The sequence below is a fragment of the Mus caroli genome, chromosome 2 (assembly GCF_900094665.2).
Source record: "Mus caroli chromosome 2, CAROLI_EIJ_v1.1, whole genome shotgun sequence".
Lineage (NCBI taxonomy): Eukaryota > Metazoa > Chordata > Mammalia > Rodentia > Muridae > Mus > Mus caroli.
The window spans coordinates 57,565,322-57,591,170 of NC_034571.1; the positions used below are offsets into that span (position 1 = coordinate 57,565,322).

Here is a 25,849-nt window from a genome sequence, read left to right on the forward strand (position 1 = left end):
AAGTGCATTTTGGAAGAAAAATCTCTGGATTTTTTTTCTTGAATTTGCCACAGTTTGACTCTTGTGCAAGTCACTTCACCCATCCTTGCTTCTCTGATCCAAGATTAGAATCTTCAGAGTACTGACTGATCTATGTGCCAGGCACGAGCTCTGCTTCCTCACCTCCATGCTGCCAATGCTTTCACCCTGAAGGCTTTCTGTTAACCTGACTTGGATCCAGTGGAAATCAAGCCTTCTACTTGTTTGAGTTTCTGAGCATGCACCCTCACACTACCCCTTACTTATAAGTCCAGGCTCCATGTACATGAGTAGACTTCTCCCATTTTCCCATGTTGGGCTAAAGACCTCTTCAATATAACTTGCCAATAATTGACCAGTTCTGCCTCTGAAGCCTAGTGGTGTTATCTTACTCTGTTGAGGCCCCACTTAAATTTAGGTGTCCTCATGGAACTAATGGATGACTGAGCTCTTCTATTATTTACATTTGAAATTATTGCATTAAATTGTTGGCAAGTTGTTCCAAGCTGGAGACAACCTTAGTTTGGGCACTGTTTTATTCTGAATTAAAAGTGATATCCCTTAGGGACTATATAGGAGAAGAACACCAGTGTTTACTGGCTTCTGCTTGTGTCCTTTTTGTACCTTGAAGGCCACTTTTGGAATCTCAAATGGCACTCCATCCCCCGAATATAGACAAGTAGAATACTATACCAAGTAACAAGTTAGACCTTTTCCTTTAAATATAGCTGGCAAAGTATCTTATATTTCACACAAGTGAGGGTGAGGGAAGCTCTTTCTCCTGTACAACTGGAGTAATAATATTGACCTTAAAATTACTGCTTCTGGCATATTCCCTAAAATACCCATAAATATAGTCAGGTCATTGTGTTTCTTCTGCCTGTCTGTCTGCTGACATGTGTTTGTTGGCATTTTTTAATTTGGAAGACAGATGATGCAGAGATGGTGTTTCGGTTTTTCAAACCTGACATAGGAGCTACATGTCGGTCCATGTTGGTTCCACTACATGGACTGAAGTTCTTGACCCTTCAATTGCCAATTTTGAGTTTGCTGATTATTTCTCTGCAACTTAGTATCTTATTTTTCAAAAAGTAATAACATTTGCTTCACAAAGTTGTGGCCATAATTAAATAGGATAATGTATGTAAACTATCCAATGTAAGTTTGATGTTCACTTCACAACATGTTTCTGCATTTCTTTCAAAAGAATCTGATTAATATTTTCCCTCAAATGACAGATATGTTCTCTTTATCTAGTTTTGTTCTCTGTTCACTGGGCAGAGTTTAAATGTTTACTGTGGTATCATTAGTGTGTAGATCCCTTCCATGGCATTTCTCTGTAATCTTATTTCCCATTTCTTACATGTTCTGGCTGGTTCAAGTGGGCTTGAGCATCACTAGGACTTGTCTTATATTCATATTGAAAGTAGTCGGTTGATGGAGCACATTACAAATATATTTCAGAATACTAGGCATCCTGGAAATATCTACAGAACCTGAAGGTCACTTGGGAAAGTTTCCATGGTAATGGTCTCATTTACAGTCTTCATTCTGCTAGAATGGGCTCCTCTGCAAAGTACTGCATCCAGCTAGAGATGCTGCAGAGCCTTGTTTTTTACAGGTGTCAATCATACAGATATTGCAAGACAGTTTCCTGTATACAGAAGTCTCATGTGACCTTAACCTCTGGCCTTTTAATATACTTAGCTTTTTATTGATTCTTTGTGAATCTCACATGATGAACCCACCCCAATCCTACTCATCTCTCTGTACCTACCCTTCACCCTTGCAAACCCCCCTCCCCCCCAAAAAAACAAGAAAAAGAAAATATCATAAATCTCATTGTGGCAGCTATAGTTTGTCATAGTCAGTCCCACAGTAACACTTTTGTCCACACTTCATTGCTTGCAGATGTTCATTGCACGGAGTCATGGGTTTGTTTAGAGACCTCTGGCTTCTGCTACTCTATCAATACTTGATTCTCACTGAGACTCTTCTTAGATTTAGTGCTCTCCAGCACTGTCCTGGCTAGCTCACCCAATGCCACAGCAGGCAAGGGGCAGAGCCAGGGGTCCCACTCTCATGTTCTCGGAACTGGCTCACCTGTGCTCGTGCCAGAATGGACACTCTACTGTGCTGCCCAGAAGAGGTGCAGAGCCTGCCCTTCTGAGTGCTGTAGCCAGTAGGGGGGATAGTCAGCTCTCATAACTTTAACTATCTAATTTAATCACATCAGTTGCTCAGGTGAAATTGAGTAAAACTTGAAATTCACATCTTGAATCTCACAGTAACCCCATTGTTTGGTATTCCCAAGTGGGTCAGTGGCTTTAGAATTTGGATTTAACTTCAGGAAAGAAACTTTTTAAATGCAGAGTTAACAGTTTGAATCATAAAAAAGTACACTTTTTTTTTTTTAAAGTGAGAAATACGTAGGAGTTTATTCAAGACACCTCAATTCACTATTGCCATCTGGGTAGCCTTTTTCATTTCCTACATATTGTACCATTTTTTTCTATGTTTGCTTCCTTTGCTAAAATTCCTGAATTAGAATATTTTCATTTACCATACGACTATGGAAGTCTTAGCAGGTCAAGTTGATACAGATGAAAAGAGCTGGAGTGTGAAATATCTAAATACAAACCAGGACACCAGCTGACTTAGGGATGGTGCACTCTTGGCTGTCAAATCTTAATGCTGCTAAGGTTCATGTCACTGTCTTCTGTGCATGTGGAGCTATTGTTTTATTGAGTGAATCCAATTATGAAGACCAAGAAGCACCACCCACAATTAGTGTCATGGCTCGCACCTTAGAAAATCAGTTCTTGCTTTTTTTTCTTTCTTTTTTTTTTAGCACATATTCATTCATGAATTTACTTACATTAATACTTAAATAACCATAAAAAAATACTTAAATAACACCAAACACTATGCTAAAAAGAATCATAATGAATAAAACATGTTCTGAAAATGTACCTACCTAGTTCTTCATGATGGATTAAACATGATTCTCACAGATCTAATCAGAATTGGCCACACTTGTCTCCTGTTAAAGTAGGACATTTGTGGCATGCATTTGTAATTACAATGGCCATTTACCATTGAGGTTGAGTTGAAGTCCTAATCTCATGTTTCTAATCCTTCTACTGTAGGACAAAATTTTAAGACTTTGAAAAGTTGCAGAAAAGTCTGCTCTGTGTTGGAAGGAACCACATACTTCTGTCATATATGACATAAAGCCATTTGTGTCTTGCCTTCTCTTTACTTGAATATGTGAATAAAAATACGTGATTCTCATAATAAAATAATAATTTGTATGAGAATTTTCTAATTTAAGTGTGATACACTTGCTGTGATTATTATATAAGTTTTTTTTAAGTTTACTGCTTGAGTACTCCAAACATAAAGATCTTTGAACATAAAGAATCCATTAATAATATGGTAATATCATTAAAGTCACATAAAAAAAAGGAGGGAAATTCGTTACCTTATAAAGACCTATGAAATCTGATCAGTAATTAATTCAGAGGCATCTGATTTCATGGTAGTTTCCCTAATAGTTGTATATTCTAATACATTCTTGATGGCATGACAACAGCTTCTTGTTACTTGTACTTATACTGAATAAGCATTACAGCAATACAGCTGAGTGGAGGCTGGAGCTGATACAGGCCTAATGCTTCTTACTTGATATATGTACTATTCAAAATGATAGAAACTTTTAAATTAGTAAATCCTTGTAGTGGCTATTCCTGGTTGTCAACTTGACTATATTTGGAATGAACTACAATCCAGAATAAGGATCACCAGTGACCCTTATCTGGAGGCTTGGAGATGTTTCTGATCTGGATCTTGGTATGGAGATCTTGAGGCATAGTGGCTATGGATTCCAGAAGATTAAATCTCTGAGTTCAAGGTCATCTGGGATTAAAGGTGTGGGGAAACACACCTTTAATCTGGGCTACACCTTTCATCTGGGATTAAAGAAATCCTTCTGCTGGAGACAATATAAGGACATTGGAAGAAGGGAGTCTTGCTTTTGCTCCTTCACCTGCTTGCTGTGTGAGATTGAGTAACTGCTAGATCCTTGGACTTCCATTCACAGCTACTACTGAACCATTGTTGGGAATTGGGCTGCAGACTGTAAGTCATCAATAAATTCCTTCACTATTTAGAGACTATCCATAAGTTCTGTGACTCTAGAGAACCCTAGCACAATCTTCTATATAAGTTTTTACATCAATACCAATAAAACACTCAATACTACATATTGGGCCACTATGAAAAAGAAGTTTGATTTATTCTGATGATAATATTATTAAGAAACTATATCATAGGTGTCCTGTCTAGTTTTATATCGCCTTGACACAACTAAAGTCATCAGAGAGCAGAAAACGTTTCAATAAGATGGGGCTATAGGCAGGCCTATAGTGCATGTTCTCAACTAGTGATTGATGTGGGAGGGCCCATACCATTGTGAGTGGTACTGTTCTTGGGCTGGTGCTATATGAAAGCAGGTATTACAAGCCATGAGGAGCAAGCTAATAAACAACACCCCTCATGGCCCCTGTGTCTAATTCCTGCCTCTAGATTCCTGCCCTGTTTGATTTCTGTCTAGACTCCATTCAATGATGAACAGTGATTTTGAAGGGTAAGTCAAGTAAATTCTGTCCTTCTTAACTTGCTTTTTGTTATGGTATTTCATCACAGTAATGGTAATCCTAATTAAGGCAGTAGGTTTTGATTAGTGGCATTTTGAGTGAAAAAGTATATCTAATTAGGAAAATTGTTAACAGAAATGTTTGAACATGTCATTATTATAACATTTTTTCATGAAGATAAGAGAGGTATTTATTTCCTTAATAAAATTTTACCTCAGAAAAATATTTCCAAATCAAGGTAATTTTCATAGTATGTTGTCAGCAAACTGTTACTCTTCCCTTAGATTTGAAACAAAAGATTCAACATTTGCTGCTTTCTATCTCTGTCTGAGAAATATTGTCATGATGAGTACATTTTCCAGATTCTGTTTAAGAGTGTCAATAATGTAATTTTTTTTTACCAAACACTTCCCAGCCTTCTTCCATATGTTTCAAACCACTGAATTCACTTTATGAAAGAAACCAAACATATTCCCTAACACACACCATCTACCTTGTAACGTGTAGGCTCATGGAGGCTGCTGTATGTTCTAACCAGTGGCTTTCCATTTATTTCAGCCAGTGTCCCCATAGAAGAGAACATTTCCAAAGGCAGGCTGAACAGAGAACACATTTACAAGGCAGCCTGACTGTGGCAAATGGCTCCCTAAATAGCAGATTAATCATATGGACAACTTTGGTGTCTGAGTTAACTGTCATTAGGAAATGTTCTAGGGAAATTCTCTGGGTCATTAAATATACTTAAATCTTGACAAATTAGGATTAATCAAAACACAAATTAGCAACTCCCTATGAAGTACTAAACCTCCAGCATGATTATCAAACACATTATGCTAGTAATATATTAAATCTTAAGTCTCTGCCCTAGAGAACAGCTTTACTACTTGATAGCATGTCCTGAACTGCGGATTTTATGTGGGCATTGATAAATCTTTAGCAACCTGTGAGCCCATGAACCTTACATTTTATTCTTTGTGGAAGCTAATGTCTTAACATAATGCGTTATGTAATCTCTAGGTCACTCCATCTTACACCATTTCTACAGTTAGGCACTAAGAAATAGGAAACACACACCTTTTATGTTTCCTTGGTGGATACATGTCGATTGCTACATTTTAACCACTGATTATGAAAAGTGAACCCTTAAGTAGGTTTAGCACTACACGTACACATCAATTACCCTAGTGTGAAGCTCCAATTGCTTTGATATCTACTTTTGTATTCTCCCTCCATGTAGCTGATAAAAACAAGAACTTATTTTAATTCATAAGTCCATCATTCCTTGACAGACCGTTGGGGAAATTAGAGGGTTGTAAATTCAGAAATGTGGAAACATTTATAAATACAGTAATGGGATAATACAGTAATGTATTGCATGTAACCTGCAAGCATTTAGTACATAGCTTGTATTACTTAAGAAACAAAACCCTATCCTAGATACTTAGACATGGCTAACAAAGCAGCAAGTCCTGAAGCAATTTTGGCTCATCTACGATGACTTAAAAATCAAAAACATGCTCTTCCCATATTCTCTGCCTTCCATTTACACCCCAACTTGTACCACTTCTGGGATATTTTCTGTTTAGAGGTACACTTAAACTTCAAAAGGACTCAATGAAGATGGAGTAAACAGTGTGTGGGGTGTGGGTGTGGGTGATGTGTGAGCAGAAGAGAATCTGCTTCATATTTACATGCTCTCATCGTCCAGGCTCTGGAGTCTTTTTGATAATTCAGTAGAGTTTGTCTCACAAGGGGTATCTCGGGATTCCTGAGATGTGACCTCAAAGGGAACTCTAGAAACCATTAGGATTTCTGGGAGCTATAAGTAGGACCATCGGCTTCAAGGTCAGATTCTGAACCTTCCTCTTTTATCCCTGTATAATTAATGAAGAGAAATAGTACAGGAAGGAATGAGAAGAGTGTAATTGTAGCCCCTTCTGCAAATAGTTTTTTTTTTTTTTAATGAATTGATTGTAGATGACCTAATCTTGTTCACAGAGTAAAGGACAGAGAAATGCAATCTACCAGGTGACAGAGACAACGACAAAAAGTGTGACCTTGCACCCCAAATGCTTTCTTGAATTTGAATCAAGTTTTTATGATCCCAGAAAGATTTCTCACATGCTAAATTTCAGAACCAAATTTCTTCAACATTATGTAAACTAACAGGATTTCAGGAGTCCTATTTGACAAATACAGTAGATAAGATCCAACAATTAGAGGACTCAGTGGAAGAACTAAGATTCCAAGCTTCGTTCAGAATTTACTTAACTATTTTTGTTTAGTTGTCTTTCAAGTTGACTTCTAAAGTTACTAGCAGTATTATAATATTTAGTAATTGATTTTGTAGATAATAAAGAATCAAGGTCTCAAGTAGATGCTCTCTTCATTTTGTACCCAGAGGGGCTATGCTTTCCCCAGTATTCAGATAGATGACAATAAAATTATTATAATATTTAAATATTATAGATTTAAATATTATAAATATGTAATACTTTTGTAGGAAAAGTAAAACCTATACTGGCAATTGTTCAACGTGTTATAAAATAGCTTCACAAAAGAGACTTGTAATCTCATAAATCAGATTCCTTCCCCATAAACTGTACTGACTGTTACCTGGCACACCAGCCTTTGTAGGTACTGTTAGATCTCTGCATATTCCTACTTCTACTAACAAGGCAGAATTCCATTGTGTATGGTTCAGCAGTTCTTTTCAACTTTACAAGTTGGTGGAACTACATAATCCATGTACAAAAAAAAAAATTCATGACACAAAAGGGAGGGTAATTCCCTCTTTCTTCCATTATGAAAGTAAATGCGAATTATTTGGAAAAGATTGATGATGTTGAGTCATTTAAAAACTGCACTCAGATTGCTGAAATAGGTGTGGGCTCAAAAGCAGAAGTGTTATCATCCATATCTCAGTCATAACTCATAAGAAAAGGAGAAATAAAAAAGTAACTGAAAAAATTAGCCACAAAATCAGAAGTAATTGGAAATAAACAACCATATCTGATGAATTTTGGCTAAAGAACAGGGTGTAAAATATACATTTTTTTTTAAAATATACATTTTTATATCAAAACTCACAGGAAACTGCCTCTCCTCATATCAATATCTTACCATCACACAAAAAAAAAAGGAAAAATAAAAACTATGACAGAGTTGAGACTAGGAAAGCTATTAGCTTTCTATTCCCTGCCAGAAGAAAGTGTACTTATAATATTAAGAAAGGAAACCAAGAAAGGGTAGCCTTAGGTGCTGGGGGCGAAGAAGGACAGAATGCAGGCAAAAGCTCTGGAGTTGTGACTGATAGCAGACAGAGGACAGACTGTTTCCTTTACTTAGGAAGTTCACAGACTGGCCCTATTGCAGTAAGATGACAAGAACTGGAGAGTGATTCTCTTCTGACAGATAATTGCATGTAAGAGAGAGAATGAAATTTTGAATTTGCTTTGCATGTTGGATACAACATGCAAATTGCAATATATAATGTACTTATTATTAAATTACTTGAATATGTTACCTTATGACATGTAGTTTACCTTAATTTTTAAAAAATAAAAAACTGCAAGATATCAGAGTAAAAAACAGGTTTTATACAGTTGATGGCATTTTCTATTTAATCACATAGCAAAGTACAATAAAACCAATGAAACAAAATCAGAAGATGTAATGAGACCTTTTAGAAACAAAGAACGAGCCTTTTACTGCATCAGAATTGTTGGTAAATCAGAGGCTGTTTAAAACAATAGCAAAAAAAAAAAAAAAACAATGTCAAAAAAAGATCCACTAAGTAAAATGAATGGATTGAAAACAGGAGCAATTTGAAGTCTCTTTGTCAGATAAAGCCCTGACATCTGTAGTTTATGTAGAGTTTCTATAAAATAGGAAATAAAAATATAGAAACAGGAAATTCATTAATGAAGATATCCACATATACTATATATTCAGCCAAAGAAATGTCATTAAAATGACCATAAATACATCTGCTAAGCTGGAAGAAATGAGAATAAAACATTATGAACTAACCAGTACNCCGGAGCTCTTGACTCTAGCTGCATATGTATCAAAAGATGGCCTAGTCGGCCATCACTGGAAAGAGAGGCCCATTGGACATGCAAACTTTATATGCCCCAGTACAGGGGAACGCCAGGGCCAAAAAAATGGGAATGGGTGGGTAGGGAAGTGGGGGGGGGGAGGGTATGCAAACACACAAGTGGATGCCCACAGTCAGCTATTGGATGGATCACAGGGCCCCCAATGGAGGAGCTAGAGAAAGTACCCAAGGAGCTAAAGGGGTTTGCAACCCTATAGGTGGAATAACAATATGAACTACCCAGTACCCCCGGACTCGTGTCTCTAGCTGCATAAGTATCAGAAGATGGCCTAGTCGGCCATCATTGGGAAGAGAGGCCCCTTGGTCTTGCAAACTTTATATGCCTCAGTATAGGGGAATGCCAAGGCCAAGAAACGGGAGTGGATGGGTAGGGGAGTGTGGGGGGGAGGGTATGGGGGACTTTTGGGATAGCATTTGAAATTTGAAATGTATATAAAGAAAATATCTAATAAAATATATAAGAAGGTATATTTGTTTCAGTGTCACTCATAGTGGAATGAAATTAGAATAAGAGTATAAATGTATTAGTGACAGAATAGTACAATGTCATGTCATGAAAACATAAACTGTTTTATCCTATAGAATTATAGTATATAAAATTATTATAAGAAATTACATAGTTTTATTTTCTAAAGATGACTTGGATGTATTGTAACAAGGTGTAAAATGACAAACACCAACTGTAATATTAAATTATATATTTAAGTGTGTGATGATATGTGTAATATATATATGGATATACATATATATGAGAATATTAGCCCACTTACAGCAGAAATGAGAAATATTCAGAAGATTATACGTATTAGTGATGGATAATGTCTGCATAAACTTTTGATTTGGAGAGAGAAGCTAGCTATAGAAAAATTTTAATCCAGTAATGTGGCTGCTCTGGCAAGGGAATACATCCAAAGACCTCCTAGGTCTGTGAGATCTGGTTGGAATATAGACATGCTCTCTATGCACCTTTAAATCCTGATAATGAAGCTAGGGCTAGTTTGTTGAAGGGAGCAGCCATGATTGAAAGAGATGTCTGATTGAGAGGCAGACAAAGTGATGAATCAGTGAAAGATTTGACAGAATGAAACAGAAGAAGGATATGCCCATCTCTCACAAGAACAGCATAGGAAAGAGAGACTACTTAAGAGCAGTGGAGGGAGCGATAACAAGGTAAACAGAGGTGATAGTAATAGTATGTGTGTAGCAGTTTTACCTAAGCAGTTTTACAGAGACAGGGAATAGAGAACAAGTTAGACACCGGTAAAGACAGAATGAGCCAGAGAATCAGAAGGAGCAAGATTAGAACATATTACCAAAGTTAGTACAAGACTAAGCAGAGCAATTTAGTTAGAAGCTTAGAGAAGCATGATAGAGTCAGTAAGTTTGGAGAAAAGTTTGAGCCACAACAGCTGAGTTGAACCAGCCAGCCAAAATTCAGAAAGAATTGGAAAAGGTAAGCTTCATCAGCAGTGAGCCTCTAAAATGACAATTACATCTGGTGAATACAGGATACATTTACAGATAACAACAATCGAGGATGAAATAAAAATAATAATATCTCACTAACCCCTTAAAGCAATGTGGGAAGACCCTACCATGAAGGTCCACCATATCCTGAGATGTGCTCTGAGCCCAGTGTGAAATGGAGGCTCCCTTTCTCAGTGGAGCTTACACTACTCTTCCTGATCTTGTTTGGAGAGTGTCTCTAAGGACAGGTGCCTGACCTTATCTAGAGGGTAATCCTGCACAAAACTTCATGCAAGCTCTTCATGGTTCAGCACTTAAATTCTGTTTATTCCTTCCTGCCATATAAAAATTAGGTACTTGAATGACTAATCAATACTTCTCAAATGGCCAGATTACAGCTTCAACTTTCTCTCTCCTGATAAGAACCTGCCCAGCAGGTTCTTGGAGTTCATCTTTATGTAAATGAAATATTCCCAGGCCTTCCCTTGCCAATAATATATATCCACCTTGGAACCCCCTAACCACTACCCAAGATTTATATAGTCCTTGATCACCTCAAATAAAGTTGAGCATCCTTCTTGCCTGGTGACCAACAGCCTCCAAGGAGAAGAGAAGGTCACAAAATAAAAAATATATATGATTTTATCTGTACAAAATTAATATGTAGTTTTATGTCCGTGTGGCTAATAGGAACCCTATTACAAAAGATAGTCTTAACTTGAAAATCTCTGGCCAGGTTGTGTAACTTTAGAAGGATATTTATTTATGTATTTATTTATCCACTCATTCATTCTTCTTTCATACATTGCATCCCTAACTCAGTTTCCCCTCCATCCACACTTCACAATCCCCTGACTTCCCCCTCTTATCCAGATCTGCACTTCTTACATTTGCTTTCAGAAAAGAGCAGGCATTCCAGAGATATCAACTAAAATATTACAGGCAGCAGGCTAGGGGACCAAGATGCTGTATTTGGACATTATCTCTGATTTGAAAAGACCTAAGGTAAATTTCAACTGCTTTTAAACAGAAGTTTGTAAAACAGTTAACAGGATTTAGAAGATTTGAGCTGGTTGAATCTGAAAGCCTTCTACTGTGCTCTACCTTTCACAGTACCTGAAGGTGTGGAAAGGGAGAGAAGCAATCAGCACTTCTATCCAGCTATGCTGCCTCTGAACTCCAACAATGACCTCCATGGCAAGATGTCCCTAATAGTGCAATAGTGGCACTTATATCTTAGCAATAACCAGTAACCACTTAATTGAACTTCAGGTTCAGTCAACAAGAGGAAACAGAGGAACACCCTTATAGAAACAGGAGGAGGCGAAATGGGATAGGGAGTTTTTGGAGGGGAAACCAGGAAAAGGAATAACATTTGAAATGTAAATAAAGAAAATATCTAATAAAAAAACCCTACCCTTGTGGCTTCTTAGCTCTTAGACTATAGTCTGCCACCACAACTGTATTATCCAGCCCAATTCCTAATTGTCTCTAAAACCCATCCTTATATGCACAGATATATAGAACTCTCAATCCACACCAAAGATGCTCTTATTGTCATTAATCAGAGATCAGAGAAAACTACAATTGCTCATATTGCAAAAATCAACTGACTTAACAGAGCCCAATCCCAATAGATGCATGTACAACACTATTCCTGCATCGAAGGCTCAGGGAACATATGCCAAAAGGGGACAGAAAGGCCATATGAGCCAGAAGATGAAGTCTTTGGTGAGATTGTAACTCTTAGAAATAGTAGGGAAGCTACCCACGATACCTCAAGAGTATGGCTGCCTAAACAAAACTGGAACAATGACAGTACTAACAGACATGCTGTTGTGGATGAGGGGAAACATCACTGAGTCCAACCCCTGAAAAAGAACTAATGGCTGCTGAGAAAGGAAGAAATACTTTTTTTTAACAGCCCCTTAATTAGTGTCCAATACTAATACCAAGTGGTCAGCCTTGAAATCATATACACAGATGCAACACTAAGTGGAATAACACTGTTTATTTATATATGCATTTATACATCCATCCATGCATACTTGTGTGTGTATGTGTGTTTGTGCATATATAACTATAGTTATGCAAAAAAGAAGCTATTAGTTTTGATCAGTGATAGAAGAATGGGGGGGGTTAAGAGGAGTAAAAGAAAAGGTGACTGATGTAATTTATTTTAATTAAATATTCTTAAAAGTTGTGTGTATGCCTATGTTGTGTGTGGTTCATTCACATGGGCACATGGGGAAATGAGCATGCAAAGACCAAAGGTGGGTTCTAGTGGCTTTCCCATCACTCTGTCTTAGTTCCTTCAAGTCCCTCCACATGGCTCTCTGGCTAGTGAACTCCTGGGAGTCACCTGTCTCTACTGAACATTTAGGTAACAGACACACACTGATGCCCGTTTTTTTACACTGGTGCCAGGGGTTCCAAGTCAGGTCTTCCTGTTTGAACAGCAAGCACACATGCCCACTGGGCCGTCTCCCTAGGCACCATTTTTAAACAAATTCTTATACTCTGATAATTTACAGTGATTCTACAACTTTCATTTGAAAGAAAAAAGTTGAGCCTTAGGGTTTCTTTTAATTTTGTTTCAGTGATTGGAAAAGTCATTTCTCCAAAATAGTATATGGCTAGTATAAAAGCTATAATCTATGAGAGCCATTATATTTAATAAAAATATCACTAAAATATTTATAGATTTCAATTCAGTATGCTAAGGCAGATGGGAGCCAAAGGGAAAGTAATTAAGCAATACATTGCAATTAATATCCTTGTCGCATAAGGATGAGGTCATAGAAAAGAAACACAATCAGACACATGGTAAAGCATAGCACCTGATTTTCTCTTATTATTAATGAAAAATTAAATATTAAAATATAATTATATCACACCCCTTCCCTTTCCCCTCTGCAGCTCCTCCTGTGTTCTTCGATTTCTGTTCTCAATTCTCACCATTATCACATGCCCCACTTCCCCAGTTAATCCAAGAATGTCTCCATCTGTTTATTTTATGGCAGGACTAGCCCATATACTTTGTCCATTTATTGTTCCTGTTTGTGAAATACTAAACCAGATAACATTTCTATCTGACATAGAACAATCAATCAATTTCTATACAATCTCATCAATTCTTCAGCTATTTGGTCAGAGGGACTTGAATTATTATGAAACTGGGTTGAGCTTCAGTTCGCAAGTTATCTATTATATGTGGCCCCTAGATATGGAGAATAGAATTCTGTTATAGACAAAAGCCTCTATTTTAGAAAATAACACTAAGACTTCATTGTCTTTGCATTTGTATACTGTGATTCACAAAAAAGAACCAGAAGACAGGCAGCTTTCTGTGTTCAAATAAAATAACTACATTGATGTGAAGGGTTGGCGTATCTTCTCCTATGGCAGCTGTTCCTAAACATGATACATTTTTCTTCTTCGTGAGCACTGAAGAACATCCCTATCTGTAAAGATACCAGTAGAAAGGGCAGTATGAGCTAAAACATAAACAAAAGTATCTTAGCATAGTATCAAAACTCTAACAGCTGAAATGAAGCACTTCTCTCTCAGGAAAAAGCCCATCAGATTATCTATCCCAAAGGGTAAAATCTGATGGAGGTGGTCATCCACCAGGTTTGACCTGCTTTACTCATAGGAGTCAAGATTCTAACTAAAATACACATTGGGGCATATCTATCATGAAAGTTTTAATTATTCTTTATTTTTATTCTTAACACATTCATATAAATAGCAATATGTCTACAACGAGGCAAGTATATATCTGAAATTTCTGCGCTATTACTTTCTTTTTTTTAGTTTATCTTTTTTTTTCAAAAACAATTTTTTATTAGATATTATCTTCATTTACATTTCAAATGCTCTCCTGAAAGTCCCCTATACCCTCCCCCCAGTGGCTATTTTATCCAAGAAACTTAGAATACCCAAGATAAAATTTGCAAAACACATGAAACTCAAGAAGAAGGAAGACCAAAGGATGGATACTTCGTTCCTCCTTAGAACGGGGAACAAAATACCCATGGAAGGAGTTACAGAGACAATGTTCAGAGCTGAGATGGAAGGAAGGACCATCCAGAGACTGCCCCACCTAGGGATCCATCTCATAAACAACCACCAAACCCAGACACTATTGCATATGCCAACAAATTTTGCTGAAAGGACCATGATATAGCTGTCCCTTGTGAGGCTATGCCAGTGCCTGGCAAATACAGAAGTCGATGCTTACAGTCATCTATTGGATGGAACACAGGGCCCCCAATGGAGGAGCTAGAGAAAGTTCCCAAGGAGCTAAAGCGGCCTGCAACCCTATATGTGGAACAACATTATGAACTAACCAGTACCCCCAGAGCTCGTGTCTCTAGCTGCATATGTAGCAGAAGATGGCCTAGTCGGCCATCATTGGCAGACCCTTGGTCTTACAAAGATTATGTGCCTCAGTACAGGGGAATGCTAGGGCCAGGAACTCCACATAAAACCAGAGACACTAAAACTTATAGAGGAGAAAGTGGGGAAAAGCCTCAAAGATATGGGCACAGGGAAAAATTCCTAAACATAACAGCAGTGGCTTATGCTGTAAGATTGAGAATCGACAAATGGGACCTCATAAAATTGCAAAGCTTCTGCAAGGCAAAAGACACTGTCAATAAGACAAAAAGGCCACCAACAGATTGGGAAAAGATCTTTACCAATCCTAAATCCAATAAGGGACTAATATCCAATATACCAAGAACTCAAGAAGCTGGACTCCAGAAAATCAAATAACCCCATTAAAAATGGGGTACAGAGCTAAACAAATAATTCTCAGCTGAGGAATACCGAATGGTTGAGAAGCACCTGAAAAAATGCTCAACATCCTTAATCACCAGGGAAATGCAAATCAAAACAACCCTGAAATTCCACCCCACACCAGTCAAAATGGCTAAGATAAAAAATTCAGGTGCTGGCGAGGATGTGGAGAAAGAGGAACACTCCTCCAGTGCTGGTGGATATTGTGAGCTGGTACAACCTCTCTGGAAATCAGTCTGGTTGTTCCGCAGAAAATTGGACATACTTCTGCTGGAAGATCCAGCAATACCTCTACTGGGCATATACCTAGAAGATGTTCCAGCTAATAAGGACACATGCTCCACTATGTTCATAGCAGCCTTATTTATAATAGCCAGAAGCTGGAAAGAACCCAGATGCCCCTCAACAGAGGAATGGATACAGAAAATGTGGTACATTTACACAATGGAGTACTACTCAGCTATTAAAAAGAATAAATTTATGAAATTCTTAGTCAAATGGATGGATCCGGAAGATATATCTTGAGTGAGGTAACCCAATCACAACAGAACACACATGATATGCACTCACTGATAAGTGGATAATAGTGCTATTACTTTCTTATTGTTATGAAATAAGATGGTTTGAGTGAATTGTTTCTGCGTATTTTCATCCTTAAATTGGTAAAGAAGAAAGCCGAACATATCAGGTAGAACATTTACATATTTGTTAATAACAATCGCTAGTACATGGATTTGTTTTTCATGGAAGAGAATATCAGGCTTCCACCACCCCCACCCGCGGGAGGGGTGGGATATTGAGGATGATATGAGTTCATTAAGTTAGAGAAATGCTGTGTAACAATTTTATTACCAAGCTCCTGTGAACTCTGTGTAGGGAGGAGCAAGTGAAGGAAGCCACAGTGAATAGGTTCCTGAGTGAGTGTGAGCTGTTGGCATGGGATCAGTCCAATAGAGGAAATGGTAAAGTTTACCTGCTCCCCAGAGCGATGCTCAGAGAGAAATGGCAGGTTTTCCTCTTGGTCCCTGTGTGGTTGCTGATAGTGTGTGTAGAAAATGTCCACCCTAACTCTCTCTATCCCCTGATGTTACAGCCTGAAGTTTGCCCACCTGGAGAGGCTCCTCTTCGTGAAATTAGCTGAGCCTATCCTTTTGATTCAGCTATAGTCCATAAATAAACCCTGCTTCTTTATCTGTATCTATCCCTGTCTCCTTGTTCAGCTATGAACAATAACCCTGCTTTTCTGCTCAACTCTGCATATCATGCTGAGATTCAGGGCACTATGGCTTCTCCAGCAGAGAGACATCAGATCCCAGCCTTCAGTGTTGTGTGTCTTTCCTGGGTTCTCTAGCCACTCCAGTTGTGTTCAAGTCTCTGGAGGCTGTGCAACAGGTGTGTTTTCTATTTCCTTTCTCTTTTTTATTGGCTTAACCTGTGTTGATAGAAGAACAGGAGCCTGAATTGGGTTTGAATGACTCTGCCTCTTCCTAACTTACCAAAGAAAGTGTTTTATAATATGTCATTCCCTTCTCCATCAGGAACTACACTCAAGGGCCCTGTTCAAACAGGGTCATTATTTTAAGGAGTTGGAAAACAAATGAAGATATCATTTTTAGTCTCTATTGCTGCCAGAGGAATATTAGCATTGCATGGAGAAATTGAAGCCCAGAATGGATTCATTGTCTCTGTGATGTGTTTCTTCAGTTAGTCATTGATCTGTTTAAAGCCCTAGGGCAAGCTGTCATTTCTTCCCTTGGGTCAGAAACTGCTAAATAAGTTGGGTGTGGTGACACACATGCCTTTAATCCCAGCACACAGGAAGTAGAAATAGACAGATCTTTGAATTTAAGGCAAGTCTGGTCTATACAATGAATTCAGGGACAGCTAATGCTACATGAGTTGGGGGTGGTTGGAGGGAGGACTCACTGCACAGTGGTCGGCTTATATTTAAGTAGATAACGTAGATAAGCTGAGATAAGTCATTCTTGCATGACTGCCATCATTTTTAAAGATGACTGAGTGGCTTGTCACCTAAAGACATCAGGTGCTCTGTTTATGCTTTCTATCGGTCATGTCAGGGAGCTTGCGATGCTTTTGTTGTTGTTATTATTGTTGTTTGTTTTTTTTTTCCTATGGTGATATTTTAAAGAGGTTTTGAGTAAGTAGCATAGGATGGGCAGATGCACTTAACCCTTTTAGAAGTATATGTGACCTAGGGTCCTGCTACAGAAGGAGATGAAGAGAGACAAAACTTGTATACTAATATGCTTCTCAGTTCAAGGTTATAATCTACCCTTTTTGCAGAGATAGGAAATCTCTGCAGACTGATTAACCACCATGCACATGAAATTATTATCTTTAAAATATTTAAGTTGTATGTGTGTGTGTGTACATTCATGTGTGTACCTTATGGACACTGATTTTAGGAAAGGTAAAAGGATTGAATACGCAGATCTTGCTACACTATTTTAAAGCTTTCCTTTTACCTTGGTGACAGGGTTTACTGTAAGGATTGTTTTTACTTGATTTCAGTAATGAGTACTAGCACAGGTCCCTACCATTGCACTTTACTGTGATCTGTCAAAAAGTATGATCTGAATATCAAAGTCTATCACATGTGAAAAATTTTAATTAACAGTCCAGAAAAAATGGTTTTATCTCAGTGTTTGTGTGTGTGCATGCAGGAATGAATGCGCATGTGTGCTCATGCTTTGGGAGACTGGAGGTTAAACTTGTAGGTCAGCCTGCAGCTACTGTCCACTTGGTATATTGAGACAGGGCTCTCTAATTAGCCTGAAATGTACCTGGTAGGCTGAGCAAGCTAACTGGAGAGTCTATCTGTGGTGGAGTCATAAGTAGAAACCACTACTTTTGATTTCTTTTTCTTTCTTTTTATATTATTTTAATATGCTATGGGGATCGAACTCAAGTCTTCATGATTTTGAGACTGACTTGCTGATCTTTCTGCTGCCCCAAATGGGATTTGCCTTGAGCACAATTTGATGATGAAGGCAGAGATCACTGCAATACTCCAGAGTACTGGAGGCTACTCTGCCAGGTCATTGAAAAACTAGAAGAGATATGAAAATGAGGAACATAAATTTTTGATTAAAATATCTCTTAGCAATAACACTAGCCCCAGATGGGTGGTGGAGTACATCTTTAATCCTAGCACTCCAGAGGCAGAGTCAGGGAATGTCTAAGATTGAGGCCAGCCTGGTCTACAAAGTGATTTCTAGGACAGCCTGGGCTACAGAGAGAAACTCTGTCCTGAAAGAAAATCACAGCAGTCCCACGAAATAAGGGTCTCTATTCTGTTTTAAACAGTCTGTCATTAATCAGTCATTGTTCTACTTTGTGTTTATATGTTACATCTTTTAAGAAGCATGCTATGTCACACAGAATACCACTGTGTTTGGAAAAATGTTTAGCCTCTGAGGCTGACTCTTCATTGAAATATTTAAAGCCTCTACTTGTACAGCTCTGCTTTTACATACATCTCTACCCTCTTCACCATTCATCTAGAGTGTAGTTAATGTGGGAGCTTAGAACATGTAGTACAGTGCTGGCGAGGAGTTTTCCCCCTTATTCCTGAAAGGCATCATGCCCCCTTATTGGGAGCACAGCACAAAGATACTTGTGCCCACAGATCTCCAGAGAAACCAAGAACGTTAAGCACACAGGATTTGTCTTTCCAATGGGGAAAAATGAATACTCTGATGTTCCATGATAAAGCTAAGAATTGGAAGTTATTCTTAGCTTTGTGATCTGCACTATCTGTTGGGCCAGCCCATATCAAGCTTCTACAAATAAGATCAGAGGGGGCTAGTAATCTAAAGGACCCCAATAGCCAGAAGATTCCCCAAGCTCAGACAACAAGGACCACATATAACTCATAGACCAAATAACTTCTATGCTATCTGTATGACTGAGACCAGTCCAGACCCTTAGGCCCTTAAGCTAGGGCAGGTATCACATATAGAACTCATTCTCTAGAAGAAGTGATATGTATCATGAATTGAGTTTCAGTGTTTCTTCATACACCAGAGATTTTATTGTGCCATATTTTTTTTTCAAATTATACTGGGCTTATGTACCCTGGAATAAACCTCCTGCTATTAGACTCCTTTGAAGTCTGATACAGGTTGATGGAGTCAATCTGCACCTGGTTTTTATTCTATCTCTGCCTGGCTTGCCTCCCTGCCTGGATACCTCTAGGGACCTCCTCACCCCCTTATCAATTTTTCTCCTTACCTGTGTTCAAAGTGGTTTTTTTCTGTTCACCTTTCTGGAGAATTTATTTCTTATCTATACTATAAGTCCAGATACTTTCTATACTCATCTCTCAAATTTTCCTTCATTAAGCAGTCCTAACAAAAATCCTCTTATCTTTATCCATCCTGTCCATCCTGAAATCAACTAAATAAAGATGTGCCTGAATTGAATAATTCAGTGTGTGTGGCCTTGACCTTCTGCGTGTGTTTTCTGGAATTATGTTCTCTACAATGAACAGTTCTAACATCCACTTTGTAGATGGGCATTGGAACAATATTCAATGCAAGCTTTTCCACAAGGAAGGCGCAGATGCCTCCTACAGGGAACGGACGGCATAGGCAGCAGATAGATTATGAAGCATATATTTTACTTGAATACAGGTGCCTTTTTCAATGTTTATAAGTGGCGAGCTTATTGAAGCTACAGAAAGATTAAGTGACTTGCACAAGAATGGTGGCATGCTGAGAATAAGTGCCAAGGTCTTCTGATTTTTTTCCTGTTTTTCAGCCATTAGTTGGTTGTTGTAGCACAAATTTTTAGGGAAAGCAAAAACCCTCCGCTAAATGCACATAATCTTCCATGCTAATATTAAAGTTATAATGTTTACTTCCTGTTGTGATAACGGACAGTTGGACCATCAGAGCTCTTCTTCATTCAAGCCTAGCTCTCAAGTGTGATCTTAGTTTACTGGATCTAACACTTACATAGAAAACAATTTTCATTATCTTTTTATTTATTTATTTATTTTTTTGGTAGCATTCACTCCAAAATAATGTTGGATAACCAGAAATTTTAGACTGGATCAGGAGATGGCTTTGACTTGGGGACATTCATTGAAATACTATTAGATTTAACTTGAGAAAATATCTCCTTATTGCTAACTGGTCCAGTTTCTGTATGCAGAAGATAAAATATCTTCAGGAATTAATGTGCACACGTACTTGAGACAATTGTACAATAATCCCCAAGCTGAAGCCAGACTCTGAAGAACACGTCCCTTTTACTACCTTTCTTTGCTTGACCCTTTCCTATTGTACTCTGGGCTATTTTGATTCAAATGAAAGGGAATCCATGATGTTTTTCTGTTCTGGAACATTTTGGCAATAATGCATATGAAAAGTAAAATATAGAAGGGCTAAGGAATATAGTCTCATTTTTAGGTCAATTATTTACTGTTTTGGTGGTCTGGTAAGCAATCAAATGTTTAGATAATGAAATAATTTTAGGCAAACTAACTGTGTGTTCAGAAACATTGGAAATGACTGAACAGTAAAAAAATGACCTGAAATGTCTCATGGGAAATTATATTTAAGTTTATACTTAAATGAAATAATATGGAATGTTGATGTAAAATACAACAGTTTGATGTAGTTTTATGTATCATGGTACACAAACTAGGTATCTTTCAACTGTTATTCAACTATAATTTTACCAACAGTAATTTGACAAGACACAAGAATCTTTAACAGTGTGGTTTTGGAGGTTAAAAAAGAAAGGACTTTTTTTTTTTTAACCTCTCAAAAGTCTAATATACAGTTGCTTTCTGCTAGTCAACTTTGTTCTACACATCATGTTTAATATTACGCAACATCTTCTACGTGCTGTTCCGAGTTAACTGAGTTTCTTTTTCTTTTCTTTTCTTTTTCTTTTTTCTTTTACTCACTTTGCAGCCACAAAATGAAAATGTAGACACCATGTACAAACAAGAAGTTCGTGCAAAGTCAAGTTTTCAAAACCACATGCAAGTCTCAGCGGCACATGGCTTAGAGCTTACACGCTCCAGGATCATGTAATACTGGCATGCAGATGATTAGAAGAGAAAGCACCTACATCATGAAAAGAGGATGATGAAAGAGAATGAATTTTCTTTATGACAATTATCTAATGCAAACCGTATACCCATAACCTCTACCATTGTGGGAATGGGGGCAGAGAGGTATTTTTTCTTTTTTTTTTGTGGGGAGTAGGAAACTGGACATAAACATTGTTGGAGGTCAAGTTGTTACTAAAATGGAGTTTTTTTTTCTTTCTGTTCTATACTTGGCCTCTTCCATGTTATCTTCCCCAGCTTCTTGCTTTGTATCTCCTCTGCTACATCATGCAAAGAAGATCAGATCTAACACTGGAAATCACTTAACAAGCTCTAACCCTGAGAGATAACAAGGGTATTCTCCACAGTTTACACGAGAATTAAATTGGATATAAATACCTCCTGTTCTTACCGGTGGGTGTTGTGATTCCGTGTGTTAAGGTGTGAAGCAGACAGGAAAGAGATAAATCTTTCATAAGTACATTGTAAATAGGCAAGGGGTATATAAACCATATTTATAGGTAATAGAGTCAAACAATGGCAGGTAAATAGTTGTCACAAAATATTTTATCACAAAAAATGGTCATAGATCTAGATGTTATGGAGAAGGAAAGTAAAATAGATGACTGCTTTACTCCTGTTATTGAAATCCTCTGGCAGTATGGAACAATAAAACTGAGTGACACATATTTTAATTACAAGTTCTTGACACTGCTTAAGCCAGCCCAGCACTAAAAATTCCCCAGTGGTTTTTGAATGCTGGTCTCTTCATTAAACAATTACAATAACAGTTTATAAAAGCAGCCAATATATAGGTGTTCTTTCTTGGAAGATTAAAATCATCTCATAAGAGATCAATTTATTAAGTGGAGTTTTCACCATGAACCTTGGGACAACTGAAAATATCAACTCATGGACTTGAGCTCCTCCATTTTTGGCTAAAATGTGCTTACTCATTTGTTTCTTCAAATTAAAATTTTTATGATAATATGATTTTTATCTCTCAGTCAAATAAATCACATGCAGCTATGATAAAAATTATCCCTATATAGACATGTCTTTGAGTTGGCAGTAATTCCTCAATGACCTTCACCATGATTTCTAAATTTGATCCATTGTCTTTTTGTTAGATCAACTCTGGTCAAATGAAAAATAGCAATCTAAGCTATACATATACACTCCCACAAAAATGACACTATGTAATCGATGGAATTATTAAATATGAACTATGTGTTTTCAGAAGAATTTTCAGAACAGAGGAGTGCTGTGAGGATGTCTTTTCCTATGGCTCTGTAATATGTCATGGGGATTGACTTTGCTACATAGTGTATCTGTAGCATTGGGTCTCCAAAGGCAAATAGCAAGGAAAATAATGGGAACCACCCTCTTGATCCTAAAAAGAGCTCTTCAGAACTATTCATCTTAACTATGCTGATTTTTGTGCAGTGTTTCAGGAGGTATTTGTAAGAAGTGTTCTTCTCCTTTTTTAAAATGTCAACTTGTTTATTCTCCCTCTTTAGCAGAAAGAGTCATTAAACAAAGGATACTGAAATGGAATATAATGAATTGTAAAGGGAAGCATGAAACTTCCTGCTTTTTGACTTACTTAAAAATCTCTAATCTTTCCTACAAGTATTCATGATGTCCTACTTAAAAAAAAAATGTTAGTCTCGGATCTCTACTTAGGGTCATCAGAATGTCACAGCTCATTTTGCAAATCAAATTGCACATGGATTCAACTACCTTGTTGTTCGTTTGTTTGTTTGTTTATAACCAGGCTGTACCACGAAGGCCCGAGTTTTAGCTAAGACAATGTGTCCTTTAATTGGAGGTGGGAACTCTATGACACATAGTTATATCAGTTTGCATCACGTTATAATGCCTTTGCCACACAGTATAACTAGATATAGCACCATGCAATGCCATGAATTGAGAATGAGACACTATCTCCAGGGGAGAAAAATAAACATCCAAGAGAAGGAAACAAAAGCACAGGGCTCAAAGCTGGTGAGACTGGCCTTTCATTTCACTACAGCTGTAATGCCTGCAGAGACTCTGTTTTGGGAAACAGAAATACTTACCATGTTCATGTCTATGCCGTTAGTGTAAGTCCATGCATGCTGGAAATACTCCTCAAGCCGTTGCCTCAAAGGGTTGGGGATTTGGTGGAAGCGAATGAACTCTTTTACTCTCAGCATCTGCATGTGGTACCTGGCAGTTCCCGAGTACAGTCTTTGAATAATTGCAGAAACGTTCCCAAAAATGCTCGCATACATTAGAGCTGGATTGGATAAAAAAACAAAGTTATGGGGAAACACTGTGCTTGGGCAGAGTATATTTTCTCAGAATATCAAATGTGCTGATTTTAATTATTTAACCCAGGTATGTCAGTTTACCCCTGGACCTTGGTTACAGTAATCCCTCTTTACATTTTTAATAGTAAAAAGATGTAAAATATCCCAAAATCATCATGATTTAAAGTAAAATTGGTATTTCTTTGTGAGATACACATGCAACCAAGAATATTAACTGGATGTTCAGTACATTTGTGAAAACCCATCCTATCTGTATGTATTTCTCTCAAAAGTTTTTCATAAGACAAAAATATCTTTTAGGTATTTAAAACCTGCTTTTTCAGTAATATAGACTTATCAAGTTTTGGTGGACAACAAGGAACAATGGCACCCTTGAGTAACAACTTTGGTGCAAGAATCACATAGATGTCCATGGACTTTTTATTTGGTGACCTTATGCACATTATTCTGAGATGAGCATTATTCCATGTGAAGGGCAACTGCAATCAAACACAGGCACACGCACACGCACATGCACACGCACACACACATGTTTGACAAAATAACAGGTTTCCATATGGCAATCTCTCTTCCTACATGGTATTGTTATAGGACATGGAGAAATCACATTGATGTGGACCAGGAAGCTTTCACCTGCTGAGTGGCTTTCATAAAATTTGAAAATGATATGCAGAGTTAGGGAGAAAAGTTATCAACAATCTTATGCAGCTGTGAACTCTTAGAGCTAAAATAATGATCAGCATGGAAGAATATGCCCATGGGTGCAACAGTAACTGAACGGTAAGCAATTTACGGTCAGCTCCACAGGAGAAAACTTGAGCCTAGTACCATAAATACAGCCAAGAACACATTGTTGGGAAGATCGTACACTCAAAGCTCAACCTACCATCATTACTTTAATAAATGGGCACAATATCAGCTGGCTCTTTATATTTGTATCTCTCACCCATATCTTATTGAAACCCGTAGACCTCCTCAGAGGTGGTTTTAGTGCAGAGGACAGGTAACACAGATGACTCTATGCACTGGGTACATAGAGTCAGTATAGTAGTTGGAGTTAGTCACACATGGGACATCTACAGTATACTTTCCTCTCCCACCAAGGCTCAGAGAACACCATGGAAGGGGAATTCAAAAGATTTTAAGAATAAAAGTCAGGGAGGACCAGAGCAAAGCAGTGTCTTCTAGATGGAACAAGGCCACTGTGCTCGTAGTCTCATAGGGGCTGTAGTTGCCTGCACAAGAACAAACCAGGCAACATCCCAGTATGAAGGAAGAAAGGGCTCCTAACAATGGGCAGTTCTGTAGAGAGGGAAAGTCAATTTTCTTTAAGGTCATAGACCCTGGTAGAGCAACCATACTCTGGAGAATAACCCCATACCCATGTGTAGCAGAAATCAGACTTGGTGAGTTGTTAAAAAAGTGGGTAATGACATGAAATTTGGAGGAGGGTAAAAGGAGGGGAGGGGTGGGAGGCATGAGGAGTATGATTAAACTACACTTTATGCATGTATGAAACTATAAAAAATTAATAAGATACTATAATAAAATTTAAACATTAAATTTTTAATTAGACTTGAATTACTATTTTTAAAACAAGGACTTATTTCTACCACAGTCTGCAATCTAATATTGTCATGGTTAAACCTCATTGCAAATTTTCAATACTCTGGAGTTCTAAAGTAATTGACTAATTTTCATATGGAACATAAAGTTTTCTTAGAGTGTTAATTTGAGTGCACTTCTTAATTGATTTTAATTACTTTGATCTCATAGCTATACATATTCATACATATATCTGACTTAGAAAAAATGTATATTGCTTAACTTTTGCCAAGAGATCTATAGCACATTTTTGCTCATCTATGGGCAGAAAGCGCTATGACATAAATTTACATTGAGCATTTGGAATATCCTCATTAATATTTTTTGGGAGAACATTTTAAAAATGTGTATGAAGTTTTTGTCTGCATGCGTATATGTGCAACATGTGTATAACTGGTGTCCACTGAGACCAAAATGGGGATTAGATCCCCTGGAAGTGGAGTTATAGATGGCTGTGAGCCACTGATTGGATACTGGGAACTGAACCTAGATCTTTTGTGAGCATAGCAAGAGCTCTTTAGCACTAAGCTCTTGAGCTACATTTTTATTAAAGTAAATCCTTCATATTCTTATTGTTTTCCCTTTGTGTTTGTGTTTCTAATAACTCTAACATAGAAGCCATATGTTTCATGTAGAAAACTTGAATGATGTCTGTGCTGCTTATGGTTCTTGGGAATCCTGTCAAGAACTTGGATGTGGCAACGTGGATTTCAGGCTCTGGGTACAGTAAGCAGTGATGAGACATTCAAAGCAACAGCACAGTGTGAAGTATGGGATT

General features: G+C 37.6%; 1 protein-coding gene across 5 annotated transcripts in view; it reads right to left on the reverse strand.

The window, feature by feature from the left end:
* Kcnh7 (potassium voltage-gated channel subfamily H member 7) overlaps window positions 1-25,849 on the reverse strand; it is a 456,981-nt gene that overhangs the window by 41,624 nt on the left and 389,508 nt on the right. For 3 of the 5 annotated variants that reach the window (XM_021154157.2, XM_029472737.1, XM_029472734.1), the window contains one exon: window positions 23,233-23,432. In XM_021154157.2, coding sequence (XP_021009816.1) covers window positions 23,233-23,432 — 200 coding nt within the window. Of the gene's footprint in view, window positions 1-23,231; window positions 23,433-25,849 lie in introns of all 5 variants that reach the window. The other 2 variants (XM_021154171.2, XM_029472738.1) reach the window with 1 other exon arrangement.